The sequence below is a fragment of the Epinephelus fuscoguttatus genome, linkage group LG15, assembly GCF_011397635.1.
Source record: "Epinephelus fuscoguttatus linkage group LG15, E.fuscoguttatus.final_Chr_v1".
In the NCBI taxonomy this organism is placed as follows: Eukaryota; Metazoa; Chordata; class Actinopteri; order Perciformes; family Serranidae; genus Epinephelus; species Epinephelus fuscoguttatus.
Window position 1 is genome coordinate 4,030,760 of NC_064766.1, and position 14,209 is coordinate 4,044,968.

Below are 14,209 nucleotides of genomic sequence, written 5' to 3' on the forward strand. Positions count from 1 at the left end.
GCTCCTTACCTTTTTTCACTCTAAATTTTACAAAAAAACATTAGTTCCCCTTTAACTTCATGCCTTTTGGAAATCAGTTCACCTTCTACTTACTTAACAATTCACAGTAAAAGAAATTTTGACCAGGTGTGCCCAAACTTTTGCATGTCACTGTACTGCTGAATATTGCACTGGTGATCACACACTGTGTCAAGATCAGATCACTGAGTAAAAGATATTGATCACTGGCTTATGTTGAAGTCTATCAGTTACTGACAAGTTTTTAGTATAGTAATCTGATTAGAAGATGTATTCAATTATTGAAGTCATGCTACATAAGGTGCATTTTCCTTCAGACTAGCTGAGTCTAGCTGAGTCATTTCCTGCTTCCTGCTTTCATGTAATTATTTTTCTCTCTGTGGTCACAAACAAACACCCACAGACTCATCTACCAAGGTTATCCTCTGCAATAAACTCCAACAAATGTGGCTGAGGACCAGTTTCACTGACTTCTGGACTCAATACAGTTTCCTTCAGACCTCTGTTCAAGCTTTTCTACATTATGATGCACTGTACTTACTTTACAAACCACATTTCCACCACCACAATTCTTTAAAACCAGACAGCAACCTGTACTATTTACCACAAACTGAGGAAGAGAAAGAAAGATTTAAGAATTAATCACAACCAGTGTTCCTGAACTGGAACCCTGCAATTAAACCTTAACATATTTAAAGCATCCATTCATTAATTTCTTTCCTTTATTTGAGTCCAGGTAGTGGTAGCAGGCAAAGTAAGGCAGCATGTTTTGTTTCTGCCCTCAGGTCTCCCAGTTAAATGTACCTAGAATATGCAACACATAGCCTACTTGAACTCGCTTAACTGGCCATTCAAAACTCATGACCGTAAGATTTGGTAGTTTGTTGGATATACCCAGCTGGGGCTGATGTCTGGTCCAGCAGCTATAGTAACCTTTGTGAAGGGTGTAATTTTAAGTTTTTGTTCAAACTGTTGTAGTGAGGTGTATGGTCCAATGTTTTATCCAGCTAATTTATATCAATGAAGGTAGACCAAATATCAACACCTCTCACAATAACAGCCTGCAGGACAGCCATAGTGTTGAGTCAAACTGGAACAGATTCAACAGGGACTGAGCATTGTGGCTTTCATGAATAGCACTGCACTGATTTAGCTAAATGAACCTAAACTGAATAAGTGTATGCTTTGTATATTGAAAAAAAAACTGTATTGTTACATAACTGTCATCTAATGTATTACAAAAGACACTACTTTGCAACAGATTATCCACAGTACTGTGGAAAGCACTCACAGTAACTATTCAAATACTTGGACGTGTGAACTGTGTGGGATTCTTGGTTGGTGAATCTGACATCTCAAGGATTTTATTGGTCGGTCCTCTCTTTATGCATGTGTGAAATCAACAGCAAATAAGTGTTCCAACGTGTTAGTGTGCAAGGTTGTAAATGCTCACTATAAAAATAATTTTTATATATCTTTGTGAAAAAGCCACAAAGATATTTGTGCCTGTATGAAAAGGCTTAACTACACCAAGGTTGCAGGGGTTGAGTACACCCGTTGGCATGCTTGAAATGCACTAGATAGTAATTCAACAAAATTATTTTAACTCAGTAATTGTTTTAAGCTAGAATACAGTATATTTCACAGCTTTACAGGGGAATTGATTTAAAAGAATTTAGTCTGTCTATCCATACATCAATCCATCTGCTTTTTCACCTCTTGTCCATGGCCTGGTTCTGGTGGCAACAGGTTTTCAAGCAGAGACTCCAAGGAGGCTCCTGAACTGCTGTTTGGTTCATAGGCACATACAACAGTCAAAGCCTTCCTCTCAGGGACTCATTGACTACGTTTACATGCACACCATATTCCTGAATTATTTGGAATATCCTCAATATTCTGATTGCACACGAGTCATGTAAACAAGTGCATAACCCGATTAGGTCATATTCCAGTTGGAGAATATTCCAAATAAGACCCCTGGCATATGCCTGTTTTAACCAGAATATTGTGACATGTATACACCTGAATCAGAAAATGCCCCATACCAGAATACTCAGTTACATCTGCACATGCTCAATTCGCAAGGAATCCTGGGTTGTTATGGTTATGGCAAGTAGGGAGAACAGCAGAACTGGCTTCGTGCCTTCATCCACAGACTCTGGGGGACTCTGGGGGGCTCTGGCTGGCGTGAATGGCATAAGCTGGAAGGAAAGGTCCATACACTCGTTTGCCTTTTCTTCTCGCTCTCGTCTTCCATTGTTGAGGACAAAATGGATAAGCAGGAGTGTTGTAGTTAAGTTGTGGTGCAAAAGCGCAAGTAGGGTACGGTGACCAGACGTCCCCGATTTCCGGGGACAGCCCCCGAATGGGTGACTTGTCCCTGGTAAAAGCTGTCCCCGAAATGTCCCCGATTTTGACATTGAATGGGGGAAAAATGCGTGCAGACTCAAACACCAGTTATTACGGTAGTCAGTAAAGCATCGCCAGAAAAGACGTTGAATGATGTACAGATGTTAGCAGGAAGCACGACCAGACGCAGCAGCATCAACAACAACAATCTAGAGGTGGCAAAAAGGAGATAAGAGGAGACCAGCGGCCGTGTTAAATGGTATGTTGTGTATGAACTTATTTATTTTGTGTGAGCTGGCAGTAGACACTGTGTGTGTGTGTGTGTGTGTGTGTGTGTGTGTGTGTGTGTGTGTGTGTGTGTGTGTGTGAAGTGAGGTAAAGTAGGCTAAGTATGATTAGGCCTATAACATGCAATGCGTCTGTTTAATCTGAACTGAAGACCTAACGTAACGTTATAAAAGTCAGTGAACGTTAAAATTATGTCACTGTTTTAATATCTGTCATTGGTGAAGCTGTAACGTTAGCGTGAGACTACCAGGTGATGACATTGTATGTGGCTCAGTTTTACAAAAGGAGGAGGTGGAAGACTGCTTTGGTAGCATATGATTTTCCTGGAGGTGTAGGGACCTGAGACTGTGTTAAAATAATAAATAAATAATAAGTAAATGGTTAATAGTTGTGTGTGTTAACTGCTGTAGGGGAGACCGGGGGCAATTGTAACACTTTTTGGTTTTGATGTCATAACTAAAAAACCACTTGAGCTATTTGGATATTTTTTTTGTGTAAGAAACTTGTATCTATGTTCTACTTGTTAACAGTAATTAAATGTCTTTACAAAAAACATTTGGGTCACAATATTGATTCAAACACTAGAAGTCAAATGTTACAATCGCCCCCACATGCGGGGGCGATTGTAACGCATACGGGGGCAATTGTAACAACACACTTAATACCTTTATATCAATACCAAGGACCAAAGTAAACTCCCAAGAATGCAGATACAGTTAAAACTATTTAATATCATATAAAAGTAATGTATAATAACAATAAAAAACACTCGCCTCATCAACATTAAAAAGTTAAAAATAGACTTACCGCATTGTTTTCTTTCAACAATTTACAGGGCCACTATAAAAAACACAAGTAACCAACACTGTTAATTTTAGGCTATATTTACAACTTGTAGCAAGTGTATAACTTAATGAAAGTCCAGTTTAACTGACACCTGTGAAGAAGTTGGATCATAAATCAAAAAAAGAATCATACCGATATAGCTCTACTGATATATTGTTATGATAAACCGATACCGATATGGTAAAAAATGACCAATATGGCCGAAGCAGAAACAAGACTGAATACTCTTTACTGATTGGTGCCGTTTTAGATAATATTTTTAAGTTGAAAATTATTATTAACCTGATAGGCTAATTAAATGGCTCAAGTTTTTCACGGACATTTAGGCCTAAGATTTTGAGGGCATGAGAAATTGGCTCTCGACTTTGACTCGCAGATTCTCAGATTGAGAGGCAAAATACTTAATCACTGGACTATGCCGAAAAATGTAGAGCGATAAATGGTCTTGGGGGCAATTGTAACACAGCGTTACAATTGCCCCCGATTCACCACCCATGATACAAAGCTGCCTGCTGGCTACAAACAACAAAGTTAACATATGACAAATATAGCAAATGATAGTCAACAAAATGGTCATCAAAACTAGATGTGTTTCAATTAATAGACATTAAAGGTTAAGACGGAATAAGAAAATATTGAAGATGAAAAAAAATATTCATACCTCAAAAATGAGTCTTAGCAGATAAAATCAGAAATGCATGACATTAGTTTTTCCTTTGGTAGGCAGAGAGGGATTATCAAAAAGCAAGTGCATAATGAATTTCATGGTTGTATCTCATTTCTGATTGGGGCAATTTAAGATGTTACAATTGCCCCCTGTTACAGTTGCCCCCGGTCTCCCCTATTTTGTGTCAGACTGACACCAGTCACTGCTATGTGGGTATCCAATGAATTTAGTAGTTATAAATGCAGATCATCTGATTAGATGATGCCCTATGTCACTGTTTTGTATGTCACTGTTGTTAGTGAAGGTGTAACTTGTTATATTAGATTACCATGAGATGACAATATTATCTCTTTATTTTGTGAGTGCACTTTATAAATGTAGGCTATTGTTTGATTTTAATAAAGTAGCATTTTGTTGATGTTGTTTAGCCTTTCTGATGCTGTTGCATGGGGGATACAGTTATTTTTATTGTATGAAAAAATCATATCTGCAGTAGAAAGTTGCACTTTGGAAATTTGGTTTGGTACATAGTGATACATGGTTTGAAAGGTTTAGGAACCTCTGATGTAGCACATTTCAAACAGAGGCAGTTACAGAGAGCATATAAAAAAGAGCACAATGACTAAATTATATAAGTATATTACCAAAACTGATGTTTTTTTCTTTAAGAAACTATTCACTTACTATTGGCTCTGTTCTTGCAGTTTTTCTCATGTTCTCCTCTGCTCTTATTCTACCCAGGCTTCTGAGACGGAGGCTACGGAGGTGGATGAATGAGGGGATCACGGTGATGTCATCCCTTTTTTTGATTGCGACCTTTTGTGTCATAAATATCAGTTCAGTATTCAGTTATGAGTTGAAACCTTTGACCAAAAAAATCCATCCTAACTCAAACTAATAAGATTAAGATATTTTTGTCTTCCTCAGTGGATGGATGGTTGGTGATGTCACTCATTTGTTTGATTGAACCTTTTTTGTAATAAAAGCTAGTCAAAATACATGAAAAAGTACTTGTCCCCGTTTTTTATTTCATAATGATAATATTTAATGATTTTTCACCGCCGCACTGAAAATGTCCCCGATTTTCATCTCAGAAATCTGGTCACCTTAAAGTAGGACAACACAATTGAAGGGTATATTGGAAAAAAAACATTACAGCTGCTGCTGCTGCTTCTTCTTCTTCTTCTTCTTCTTCTTCTGTATTTCCGGCAGACCAGACGCCTGTAGGCATATTGCTGCCCCCCGCAGGTTGAGTGTTGCATTAAATAAGAGCGTTTCTGGTAGGCCAGTAGCCCGGGGTCTTTTCTGGAATACGTGGAAACACGGGAATATGTCAGTTAACATGTAAATGGAATATTCCAGTTGCTCCAGGAAAGTGCCCAAGTCGGCCTTTTCATTTAGGGTCTGTGACCTGTCACCTGGAACCAATTGCCTTATTTTATTCCAACCAATGATGAGAAATATGAGTATGTAATAAATAAATCCTTGACTCATGAAATTGTTGCCTGGTAACAGAGCAGACATGGAAAAATCTTGGTGTTTAGTCTCTTCTGTTTGTCTCTCTCTTGTGGTCAGGTATCGCCGGTTCCAGCGCTCCAACAGTGTGACAGCAGCTGTACAGGTAAGCTCCCACTACAGCTGTTGTTATTGAGTTATTCAGCTCAAATCATTACCTTCCCCATGGCACTTGTGTTTTTTGTCCTGTCTGTCTACTGTTCTTGGTTAACAAAATATGTATGTTTTCATCTAAAGCCAAACACATATTTCTACTGATAAATTACAGTTTAGAGGATTGTGGAGCCTTGGCAGATGGGTGCATTCTCTGATCACTATCTAATGTAAAAATATCTTCCCAGTATAATGTGTACTTTCATGAATGCTGCATTTTTTTGTGTCTTCTTATTTTTGAGAGTTTACCACTGTATGGGTCCTCTCACATCTTTTCAGTGTTTGAAGGATAAGGGTATTTCATTGAAGTTCCATTTGTGTATGAGTGCATATAAACTGAGTAGCAGGTGGCACCTTATATGGTAGCTTCGGCCACCAGCATGTGAATGGCTGAATGTGACGTGTATTGTTTAAGTGCTTTGCGTGGTCGGAAGACTAGAAAGGGGCTATAGAAGTGCAAGTCGATTTACCCTTTACCTATTCAATATGGTGTTGACCCAAACAGATCCAAATACAGAAACAACACTAATCTAGTCTGGACAAACCAAAAGCATAGATCAGGGTCTCTTTATCAGCCATGGACAGAAATAAATCTCTTTTAGCAACGCTTAGTAAGTGGGAAAAAGAATTCTCATTAGATATCTCTAACATTTACTGTAGATCAAAGAGAGGGTGAGTAAAAAGCAGTGATGTGAACTGGTACACTAGTTTTGACTTTCCATGTGATATGAATTACTCATATACCGTCATACAGCTGCATAACTAGGACAGTCCCGTGAGTGCTTCAGTAAGCAGGAAAGCACTATCATAATGAACCACTTTACTGAATGGGAGAGGGGAGCCCTATCATCTGCATACCTTTTTTATTAATGGCTTTAACTTTAGAACAAAACAAAAAAAGTAATTGTACATTTACAGAATTACATTGCGAAATGGCATGTTGAGTAATGTACTGCTTGCCAGCTAGACAGTTGGCATAACAATTTGTTTATAGCTGGGAGAAGTTCTATTGCTACAGTACATTTTGAAGAACTGAAACGGGAGTTGGTGGATCCTCCGTCTATCTTAGTATTATTATGCTTATAATGTTGCTCCTCCACTTGCTTTTTGTGTCACATGACCCTTTGGTTCCACCTACACAAGGACATGGTCCCACTATAGACAGTTGAGAAAGAGCAGCTCAGAGCAATGATTAAAACACAGGATTCCAGGCATGTCTTAACAGTGCAATAATACTTCATAACGTAATGTGAATTAATGTTTGGCTTGTTTCTTACTTATACAGTAGAGTATTTGAGAAATATCTCTTTGACTGCTAAATGCTTTGAGTATATACGTTTATTGTGGCTTATTCTGTCAGGAGTACATGAAATATAAAAATGTTCTGTTCATATTAAAGGCTTTGATTACTGTGTTTCACTACAATGAAATATTTTGTTTTAAAAAAAGCAGTGTTTAAGTTATTGACATATCAAATTTTTTTAACATTTTGTAACAGTTTCATGCATTGTTTCCTTCCTTATTGTATGATTGTGTGTGGTTAAGCAAACCTTATAGTAATGATAACCTTCAGTACACACACATATATATATATATATATATATATATATATACATATATATATAATGGCATGAAAATGTTTTATAGGTATTTTATGTGGTCCTGACAGTAGAATAAGGTATTTTAAACCTATATAGAGGCCCAGTCATGCAAAAAAAAACCCAAAAAACAGGATATACCGTGAAATTGTCAAAATCTAAAAAAAAACCCAACTGTGATACAAATATATGGGCATACCGCCCAGCACTAGTAAAAAGTATCACGATCATCTATTTGCTTTCACAGGCACATACAGTAGAGTATCATTAGCGTAGAAATGAAAATTGGTTTCTTGATTGATGTTAATGCAGCCAGCTTTACATGTTCTACCTGACCCAGTTAGACTGAATTTAATTTGGAAGCAAGCGGGTCTTTAGTGGTCAGACAAATACTTATCGGACCTGCACCAATCCAAATACTATTCGTACATTCAGTCAGTTACTGAGTTTTATTCATGATTCCATCCAGGCAGATCTGGACATGCCGGACCTGCTTGACACCCCACTAGATTCCCCAGACACTGACATGGAAGTCCTGTCATCTGGTGCCATCTCTCGACAATACTCCCGCGATGCTGCCACCTCTACCGTCAGCATCCAGGGCTCAGGGAATCACTACCACGCCTGTGCCTCCGATGACTATGATGATGTGGGCTTTGACCCGTCCATCCTTCCCCCACCAGACCCCTGGATAGACAGTGTAACAGATGACTCACTTGATGTCAACTTCAACAGCTCTGCTATTCTGGAGGTATGTGGGAGCATATTCAGTGACATTGTAATAACAGGTCCAGGAACGTTCAAGACATGAACACAGCATTAAATTCTTACAAATGCAGTTGTCATGGCAGAAATATTGTTCTCACTGACTAATTAATTCCAGTCAATTACTAATTCTCCATGCTTTCATAATGTTAAGCACATGTTAAAGTTGCACAAATGAATATTTTCATATTAAATTTAAAAGAAATGACCAGAGGTGATAGATCATTTGGGGCCAATCCCACTCTACTGGTAACATAGAAATATTGCTTTCAGTGGTACAGAGGAACTTATTGTCATACAATTTAAGGTCAATGACTGGATATGATTTTTTAAAATGGTGTTTCATTCGAGGTTACTCTGTGGGGATAGCCCCATACTCGCAATGTCAAGTGCCCCAGGGGAAAACAACATCATGCATACCCAAAACCTTTGGGTGAAAGCAAATGGCACAAATTTGATTCTAAGTGTTGCTGATTGCCTGTTGTCCCACTGTGATTTGATTGGCTTTTTTTCCAAGTAAAGTTGTTGTCATTTGCTTGTAGTTGGCAGAAGTTAGTATTTCTTATGAAGAAGATAATAACTTTAGTCACTTGAGTGAATGTGGATTTTCTTTTACAGCACTAATTGGAAAGTCTTCCATTTCAAGAAAAAACTTGAGATCAATCACCCTGGTGCCCACCAGCCCAGGGATATCATTATAAACCAAATTGCTGGTTAAAATAATCTGATTTAACATGAAGTAGTTCTCCAGGAAAAAAATACTGACCTACTGTCCATTATGGAGCAATACCGCCAATAGGATACAAATAAATTCACTCTTACAACTTGGCCTATTAGACAATACTTTAACTTACCAGCAAGTTCTGTAGTGGAGTGGGAGTGGGAGGCGACTTTTAAAAATAAAAAGTTTGAAGTATACTTGGCCTCCAGCAGCTTGGCACCATGAACCGCATCATCAACATTGAAGTACAGACTTTTCCGACGAGTAGGAAAGAGAAACCGACGAGTAGGAAACTTTGCTGAAATTACTTGCCGGGGTTTTTCAGTCCACAAATTATCCAGAGCATGAGTGGTGGGGCTTAGAGCTTGAGTTTGTTCTTCTTTCAGAAGTTCAAGACTAACATTAGTATGGTGCCAAGCGTTAGTAACTGTTGTACTGGCGTGTTTTTGCTGCACCTGCTTCACCACTGTCTGTTTCTACCACAAGTGAAGCAGGAGTTGCTTGTCTATTTTTTTTAGCAATTTACCAATATCATTGACGACATTTGCATCACATTTTCAGCTTTTTTTATGGCTAGCTGTTAGCATCTCTCTCATTAATATATCTGCCTACACCATCATGCTCACATAGCCACAGCCTCACATAGGTGAGGGGGAAAGGACCCTGTTGGTTGATTCTGGCCAATCGTATTTTGCATATTTTTATCTTTTTTGGTTGTTTGTTTGTTTGTTTGTTTGTTTGGTTGGTTGGTTGGTTGGTTGGTTGGTTGGTTGGTTGGTTTATCCAATAAAATTGGATAAAATTTATTTGGGCATAAGGCACTTGAGGTGTAAAGTGTAAAAGGTGCCTTTGTTAAATTGTTGCTTGTAATACTAAATCATCAAATGATGTCAAGTAATCAAACCATGCTTTCCAACAGTGAGCTGACTCTGTTTTTGATAGCAGAGGGGACCAGCTGCGCTGCATTGTCCAAATGTTTCAGTATTTTCAGGGATGTTATTTCTATTTAAAAATGTAGCTTGTTTTCATCATTAACTAGAATATTAAGTTTCTCTTTTCTATCTTATAATCACAGCATAACAAAAAACATCAATGGAGGCTGTTTAAAAGACAGTAATACAGTAGTAGGTCTGTGTTGCATTTATAGAATTTACCTTTTAATAAACAAAAATTCAGTTATGCCTGATTTAAAACATGAGTCTCACTGATAAGAAACTGAACCACATAACCACTTTGAATACCATGACAAAATGTCACTATTTAAAAATGTTTAGTTTTTTTCCAAAATTATATGGATATGCTTATGTAAAAAAGACTTTTCTGGCATGAAAAAAAAACCACACTTTACATAACTAATTTGTTTAACTTGTTTTAGAAATTAAAATGTACTCAACTGTTCCAGGCACCCTTAGTTTCCATTATTTATTTAATTATTAATTGCTTGTTTGTTTGTTACAGTGTAAAATTTAGTTATACTGTGTTGAGTCCTGTACACTAAGTTATGTGTACGTTATGGGAAAAAGTCATGGGGAGGTGACACTAGTAAAGATAAAGAGAATATTATACAGCAGATGATGTTACATTGATGGCTGCAATGAAGGAAAGTTCACCAAGACAGAGAGAACTTCTTAAGTGTACAAGGTGCTGTAAAATAATAACATCTGAAAACTAGGGGTCTAAAACTCCAGAGTGCACTTTTAACAGACTCTGGAAAATGGCTTCAGTTGTTAAATCCATCACAGTAAACAAGTCAGCACTGACATTTGTTGCATCATTGTAAATAGTAGTGGTGCAGATATTTTAAATCAATCTGCTCATAAACGGTATTACTCTGCAACAGTAACATAAAATTGGAAAATGTGATTAATTATGGATTATAAAACTCAAACAAGTTTCATGAGTCCACTATTTGACTTGCAGACCTTACAGAAAGGAAGGTGAACCAATGGAGGAGGACTGTATACCTTATTGGGAAATGGTCGGGAAGGGTCACGGCAATGATCCTTTTTTTCTGCCTTTAAAGATTTTGTGTGCAACATTCAGAACATTAATATAGCAGCCAACAGCCATTTGCTATGTAAATATATAGCAGAGTAATGGTGTCCTTAGCAGAGTATTAGGTCACATCCCCCCAGCATGTTAGTTCATGTGAGTCCCTGTGTGTGTATATCCCACTGGCTAGCTAATCACCAAGTATATTATATGATAAAAACCTGAACACTTTTAAGATTACAAGAGTGCAACATTTTTTTCTTGAAATACGTTTTTGATAAGTTGTGAGTTAGTCTTCTTAAAGTCTCTTAAAGGCCCCTCTGAGAATTTTGTTCTTGCAAATTATAAATCCATAACAGGCAGCATAGTATTAACTTTTAAGACATAGCCTATGTGAGCTTTATGATTTTTCCACATTACTGGCTTGGATACATGATAGGGAATGCGGGTACATGTTTGTGAAAGTCTGAATGTTTGAATGGCAGGTGGTGCAGCGGTCGGTGTGTCACAGAGATGGACGCTGGTTTCTGAAGCTGCTGCAGGCAGAGACAGACCGCATGGAGGGCTGGTGTCGACAGATGGAGCTCGACCAGCGGGAGAATGACCTGCCTGAAGATAGTATGTCTTTGTGTGTGTCGTTTGTTATGTCTAGGTTTAAAGTATGAACGTTACTGAGAGGAAAGACGACATTTTATTTGCCCTGAAATCTAACATTTGTATATTATTATATATTTGTAAAAAATTAAAAGTGAAATACATTACTATGAAAAGGCAATCACACAGAGCAGTGGCTTCCCACCTTTTTAATAACCCCTTAATATAAAGAAATGTCTCCTCACTGGGTGCATGTCGTGAACACTGCAATAATGCAAAGCGCATTATAAAGAACATTACAGATATTAACATGGAAAAATAAGTCTTAGTGTTTAGTGTACGGCCAGTACAGCAAAGTCCACCCATATAGTCCCTGCCGAAAATTCAACTTCAGGAGAAGGGTTGTTTTGTGAGAAGGGAATTAAAGCCTACTGTATATCCACAACCAGATAAAGTACCAGGGTGCCTCATGGTTCCTGAGCTCCTAGAAAAGCCCCCAAGGTCAAAAATGGCTAAATGTAGCATCAGTATTTGTTGTCACTTGTCTAGCAATGGTGTTGGTATGAGTCATAAACAAATAAATGCACCAGCACAAAATGTGTTTAGAACATGTTGTACATTTTCTCAAGAACAGATGGATGTACTGAAGGTTAGTCTCTTTCTCTATTCTGTGTGTTTGCTCTCAGTCCTCGGGAAGATGAGGAGTGCTGTAGGAAGTGCTCAGCTACTGATGTCCCAGAAGTTTCAGCAGTTCAGGGAGCTGTGTGAGGAGAATCTGGTGAGTCTGAAACTCTCAAACTGACAACATGCAGTCAGCTGTTTACACTGATGTTACACCTTTTAATTTAAATCTATTTAAAACTATTATCTTCCTCTTCCCTGGCTTTCAGCTTTGATACTATTTCTGCTCCTCCTTCTCTTCCTTTTCTGCTGTCCCTAGAACCCCAAAGCCCACCCTCGTCCTGTGGCCTCGGACCTGGCTGGTTTTTGGGATATGCTTCAGCTGTCAATCGAGAATATCAGCCTCAAGTTTGATGAGCTCCACCAGCTCAGAGCCAACAACTGGAGACCCCTGGATCCCCCTGAAAGAAAGGTACACACCAACACACACACACACACACACACACACACACACACACACACACACACACACACACACACACATAACTTCCAGTATGGTGACTGGTTGTCCAGAGAGAACACCATCATCTGAATAGAAGGTTTAATGTTGTGCTAGATCTTTCACTTCATGGCTATTATGAATGTGAGTCATTATATGAATGTCTCATTTGGCAAGAAATTACTTCTGTTTATTGGTACCCAAAGAGATATTTTACTGCTCTGCTTTTTCCAAATTTCATTTACTCTAAAACTGAACAGTCTTGTTTTTCACCTAGCTTCCACTCCAGTGCTTTGGAATCAATTCAGGTACACCCAATGGAAAGACAAATTGTGTTAGTCAGATAATTATTCACCAGGATCAGAGGGAAAAAATCTGTTCCCAAAAGCATGGTTGGAAATTAGCACCAGCTAAATGCTGGTAAAATATGCAAGTGGCTGCTAGATTTGCTTCAGTCACCAGCCAAAAAAACAAGGGTAATCTATTGAGTGGCTGGTAGAATTGGAATCCACCAGTCGCAGAGGCTGTGAACAGAAAGTTAATTTCCAACCTGGCTTGTATCTAACATGAAATAAAAAGAAAATTTTGTGAAATGATAATCAAAATGTGGTCTTTATATTTAGGGCAGTCAGCTTCAGATTTACTAAAAACTACACAATGAAGGCGTGTACCTGTTTATCATTAGTTACTTGAGCTACTGTAACAGCATGAAATGTTCATTTTAAGGTCCCTAATATACACTGTTAAGATTGTGGAGTGTCTTAAGCCCCTTTCAGAAATGCATCCCTTTACATTAATCCGATGGCAAACTAATGGCATGTCTGAACAAGCACCCAGGTCACTTTTACATCAATGAATCACTTTAAATACAGCATGTGAGCAAGTAAGTATCAAACAAGACTAAATGTCCTGTCATTCAGTGCCTGTGTGCTGTCAGATATTATAAATCAAGCAGGAGAATTCCCTCTCTTGTGATGTTAAATAATCAAAATGATGTGAAAATGTATCAGTGTGTTTGCTATGAGTGTCCCCACAATGGTCATTAATTAAAGCTTGCATGCCAAAAGTACATCAGTGATGCAGCCTGCAAGAGAACAGAAAGCACTCTGTTGCACTCTCAAACATTTCTAACTCACCTCTTTCTCTCAGTTCTTTCTCACACACCAGGTGCTAAATATTACCAAGTACTGTGGCTTTTTCTGCTAGGGTTGGGCCGGTGTAAACATTTTAAAACCGGTTTGATATAAGACATACATAGGACTGGACTGGTAAACAGGGTGTCACACTCGACTAAGTAACTGTCCCTGAGTGGAACATCATGACACCTCGACCCAATGGCAAACAAGTGTCCAACTATTGTATCAAGTAATGTCAGAGCTCTCATCAACATCACTGACGTCATGTAAACAAACCATGTAATTATTAGCTGTGCGCTCGAGATCATACTGACGACATAACCACTTAAAAGATGGGTGAGCAGCCTACTTGCTGTTTTCCTATGGTGTTACTTTGTAAACAAATGTGTTTTATATTGTGATATTAATTGGACATGACAAACAATACAGCCGACAGCAAGGAGGTTA

The 14,209-nt window shown here is 38.2% G+C and overlaps 1 protein-coding gene across 4 annotated transcripts in view; it reads left to right on the plus strand.

The window, feature by feature from the left end:
* LOC125902782 (disks large-associated protein 1-like) overlaps positions 1-14,209 on the plus strand; it is a 211,755-nt gene that overhangs the window by 182,610 nt on the left and 14,936 nt on the right. For all 4 annotated transcript variants that reach the window (XM_049599376.1, XM_049599372.1, XM_049599374.1 and 1 more), the window contains exons 11-15: positions 5,744-5,789; positions 7,904-8,185; positions 11,398-11,530; positions 12,193-12,284; positions 12,447-12,599. In XM_049599376.1, coding sequence (XP_049455333.1) covers positions 5,744-5,789; positions 7,904-8,185; positions 11,398-11,530; positions 12,193-12,284; positions 12,447-12,599 — 706 coding nt within the window. The remainder of the gene's footprint in view (positions 1-5,743; positions 5,790-7,903; positions 8,186-11,397; positions 11,531-12,192; positions 12,285-12,446; positions 12,600-14,209) is intronic.